The sequence below is a fragment of the Sinocyclocheilus rhinocerous genome, unplaced genomic scaffold, assembly GCF_001515625.1.
Source record: "Sinocyclocheilus rhinocerous isolate Xijiao unplaced genomic scaffold, SAMN03320098_v1.1 scaffold313, whole genome shotgun sequence".
NCBI lineage: Eukaryota > Metazoa > Chordata > Actinopteri > Cypriniformes > Cyprinidae > Sinocyclocheilus > Sinocyclocheilus rhinocerous.
The window spans coordinates 301,853-306,023 of NW_015627539.1; the positions used below are offsets into that span (position 1 = coordinate 301,853).

Genomic DNA, 4,171 nt, shown 5'->3' on the forward strand with positions numbered 1-4,171 from the left:
ATATATATATATATTATAGTGGTTTTTAATATTTTAAATTAGCTTTTATTAATTTTTTTTTATTATACTTTAAGTATATGCTTTTGTCATTTTTTGTTTTTAAAAATAGTTCTGTTTAGCTTGAAATTATTATTTTTTTCAGTTTAGTAACTTTAGTGTTTCACTTTTAGTAATTTTTGTTTAAGTTTTCACCTAATATTTATCTATTTTAATTCTAGCTTTATTACAGGAACCCCTCCAGGTTCATTTTAGTTTAGCCAAACAAACCAACTAGTCAACTAATTGGAACAATTACTAGTTATTACAGCACATGGTCAGTGTAATGTATGTATAGTAATGTATTGTAAAGGTCAGCTTTATTTCTTCCCGTCGGAGGGGAAATAGCATTTTCAGGGAAATTCATCCTCCTTTTGAGTGTTTCTTGTTTTGATTTATCTCTTAACACCTATTTCTTTTCATCCCTGTGTCCTCAGATTCTCCAGAGAAGCGGGAATTGGATCCATTCATCACAGCCTATCTGCACACCTCCGAATGGCCCAATGAATACAACAGCACTGACAGGAAACGCATCACGCTCAATATGACGCGGGGGCGGGACCTGGACCACCGACTCTACACTTTCTTCCTGTCTCCAAAGTAAGGCTCTTGCTAATGTTTTGATGTTTCTCACTGCTGTATATGGCTGAATAATATTGGAAGTGCATGTTGATGTTAGGCCATTCATCTTTAATAAATGATGCATTTAGAAGCGGGCGGCACTTTTGTTTGTTAAAATCAACATCAGCCGCCACAGGAGAACCTGCTGAGTGACTTGTTCATCAGTATCAGCAGTGAAGATGAGTGTTTCACAAAACACAAAGAGAGCGGCTCATCCTGTCCGATATAAAACTCTAAATTATTCATTTAGTAAATTATGGTTTTGATTTTCAGCCAATAAAATAAAAGCATTTGCGATTCCGCACCACTAATACACACAAATGAGCTTTTTCTTCTAATTTCTGATTTGTGTTCTCCATCAGGTCCTATGACACCACGCGTGATCACTTCATAAACGTGACCGTGGGCTGCGGCGCCGGCGATCCGGATCTGATCCGGTTCGAGGTGGCCGTCTTCACCTCGCTGTGTCAGTATTTCAGCGAAAGTGCCAATCAGTGGCGGACAGATGGCATGGATCCGCTTCCCGAGACCAGCGTGGGCCGAGCCGTGTGTCGCACGCATCATCTGACCGCTTTCGCCGCCAGCCTGTTTGTTCCCGCCGACGCCGTCTCCTTCATCATTCCTGTGAGCATTACAACTCAACTCAGAGGACATTTGCTTTTTCAGAATACTATTAATAATATTTTTTCAAATTAAAGGGTTAGTTCACCCAAAAATGAAAATTAGCCTGTGTTTTACTCCAAGCCTTTCAATGGGGGTAAGCGGGTGCTTTTTGTAAACAGTCCAGAAGACGTGAAATAAAGACATAGGCCAGAACGGCTTCCGCGTATGACAGTCAGCGGAAGTGAGAAAAAAGTGTTTAATATGGTTGAAATATGGATTTTTCTTACAAAAATGCATGGATTCGCTACAGGAGGCCTTTATTCACGCCCCGGAGTGTCACAGTTGCCTACTGTGAGGAGCGAGGAACGAGGGATTTCACACTGACCAGTCTTTAATAATCCACAAGAGGAAACACGGTAGCCAGGAGACACACGTAGTACAATGACGTTAAGAACCGACAAACACAGACTAGGGCTAAATACACAGGATAATTGGGAAGACACAGGTGTACGGGATGACTAATTAAACTAAATGAGGACAGGAACAAGACCAAATAAGGGAACACTAGAACAGAAACAGGGGCAAAACAGAACATAGACAGTCCAGAATCCTGACATATCGCCCCCTTCCCGGAAGGTGCGTCTTCGCACCGTAGAACAACAGAAGGGGGGAATGGGTGGGAACTAAGGAGGAGGCTTAGGAGGACGACGGACGCCCGGGAGGGGGCCAACAGACAGAGACCAGGGAGGCGACGAAGGAGGGAGGAGCCAGGGAGGAGACCGGAGGGGCCCGGAGCAGGAAGAGCCAAGCAGGACCCAGGCCACAGCCATGATGGCGACCCACGGTGGAGCCGACGGAGGGAGGAGCCATGGAGGAGGAATGGCCGAGTCGGAGACGGAGAGCCAACGAGCCAGGGGGATGCCGAGGATCCGGGGGGCCAGGGTGGAGCCGAGGGCTCTGGCGACCGAGGCGGAGATCCGGAGGGAGTCCTGAGGCGATGGCGGGTCGACACCCGACCAAGGCAGAGCCAGAGGGACGAGGGAGCTGGTGGATCTCGATGGGTGACGGTGGAGGCGAAGGAGCTAGGAGCCGAGGTGGAGCTGCTGGGTCTACGGGCCGAGGCGGAGTCTGGGCCTCGGAGGCCGGAGGCGGAGGTGAGGGATTCTCCAGCCATGGCGACGCTGGAGGATGGCAGACCCGCGGCGCTCGCACCGAAATGATGGTGGGCTGAGGGCGAGCACAGGGGCTGCCAGACGACAGCAGTGGAGGAGGCAGGAGCGGGTGTGAGGGCGGGCATTTGTGAGCCTCCGGGCATTCAGGGCTAAACTCTGGATCGGGAGCCCCCTCTAGGCTGAACACGGGAACAGGATGGCGCTCTGGAGGAGCGGACACTTGAGGGCGCTTTCGAGGAGCGGGCACTGGAGGGCACTCTGGACTGGATTCGGGGATTAGAGCCCTCTCCTCTTCGGTGTGGCACATTCGCCGCGCCATACTCAGCTCACCCTCAGCCGTGGTGCAGGGGGCGGAGCTCCTCTCCGCGCTCACACCGTCCGCGGCTTTCTCCCTCGTGACGGGCATTGTCGCCGGCTCTCGCACCTGGTCTGACGGGTTCAGCTCTACGTCCGGGGCGATCCTCTGCTCAGTCGCTCGGCTTTTGCTCCAGCAGGAGGAGGAGAAATTCCGGGCGAAGAAGGGCATCCATGAGGGAACAACGGAAAACAAAACACTGAGCGAAAACGGGAAACATAAAAACGGAGGGTATACAAATGGAGGTTACTGTTTGTAGGTCGATTCTTCTGTCACGGTTGCCTACTGTGAGGAGCGAGGAACAAGGAATTTCACACTGAACAGTCTTTAATAATCCACAGGAGGAAACACAGGGTAGCCAGGAGACACACGTAGTACAATGACGTTAAGAACCGACAAACACAGACTGGGGCTAAATACACAGGATAATTCGGAAGACACAGGTGTACGGGATGACTAATTAAACTAAACAAGGACAGGAACAAGACCAAATAAGGGAACACTAGAACAGAAACAGGAGCAAAACAGAACATAGACAGTCCAGAATCCTGACACGGAGCCGTGTGAGGGACCTTTTATTATGGATGCACGCACTTTATTTCACGTCTTCTGAACTGTTGACAACCAACACCCACTTACCCCCATTGAAAGGCTTGGAGGGGCCAGGACAATTTTTTATATAACTCCGATTGGATTCGTCTGAAAGAAGAACCCTTTAACCTTAATTCTGTCCAGACGTAGTAGTAATGATTCTTTAAAATAGCTTAAAATACACTAGTCAAAATTTGAAGTGGATTAAAACCTAAATGCATTCTTGTCTTAGGACAACTTTGATCAACTTTTTTTTAACCACTTCAAATGTTGACTACTATATATATGATTATTCTGTTATTTTATATGTATCTTATTTTAAATTAACATTTATCTTTATATTATACTATTTTAGTAGTAAAGATTCTTTACATTTTTTGTATTTCTTTTTTTCTGAAGTTTAATATATACAAAATGTTATTTAAATTTTTTTATTAATGTAATATAATGTAATTGTTTTAATCTATATTATGTTATATTATATTATATTATAATTTAAAAAAAATAATTAAAGTTATATAAATTAGTAATTTTTTTTTGTATTTTCAAACGTCTTTTTTTTAATCAGCCTTCCTTCTGTCCGAGCATTGTTGTAATGGTGTATTTACCACTATGTTTGACGTATATCTAATATATTTTGAAATCATTAAAAAAAATTAAGTGTTTTATTATTTTTATATTTTAAAAGTTTAATATATATAAAATGTTAATTTTAAATAAATTTTTATTAATTTTATATAGTTTAATTGAAATTTTTCAAAACTCATATATTATATTATATTATATTATATTA

The 4,171-nt window shown here is 44.0% G+C and overlaps 1 protein-coding gene across 1 annotated transcript in view; it reads left to right on the forward strand.

Moving 5' to 3' along the window:
- Nucleotides 1-4,171, forward strand: part of LOC107729871 (polycystin-1-like) — a 111,397-nt gene that overhangs the window by 71,524 nt on the left and 35,702 nt on the right. Inside the window, exons 26-27 of the mRNA XM_016540597.1 lie at nucleotides 474-636; nucleotides 1,020-1,281. Of these exons, the coding sequence (XP_016396083.1) occupies nucleotides 474-636; nucleotides 1,020-1,281 (425 nt within the window). The remainder of the gene's footprint in view (nucleotides 1-473; nucleotides 637-1,019; nucleotides 1,282-4,171) is intronic.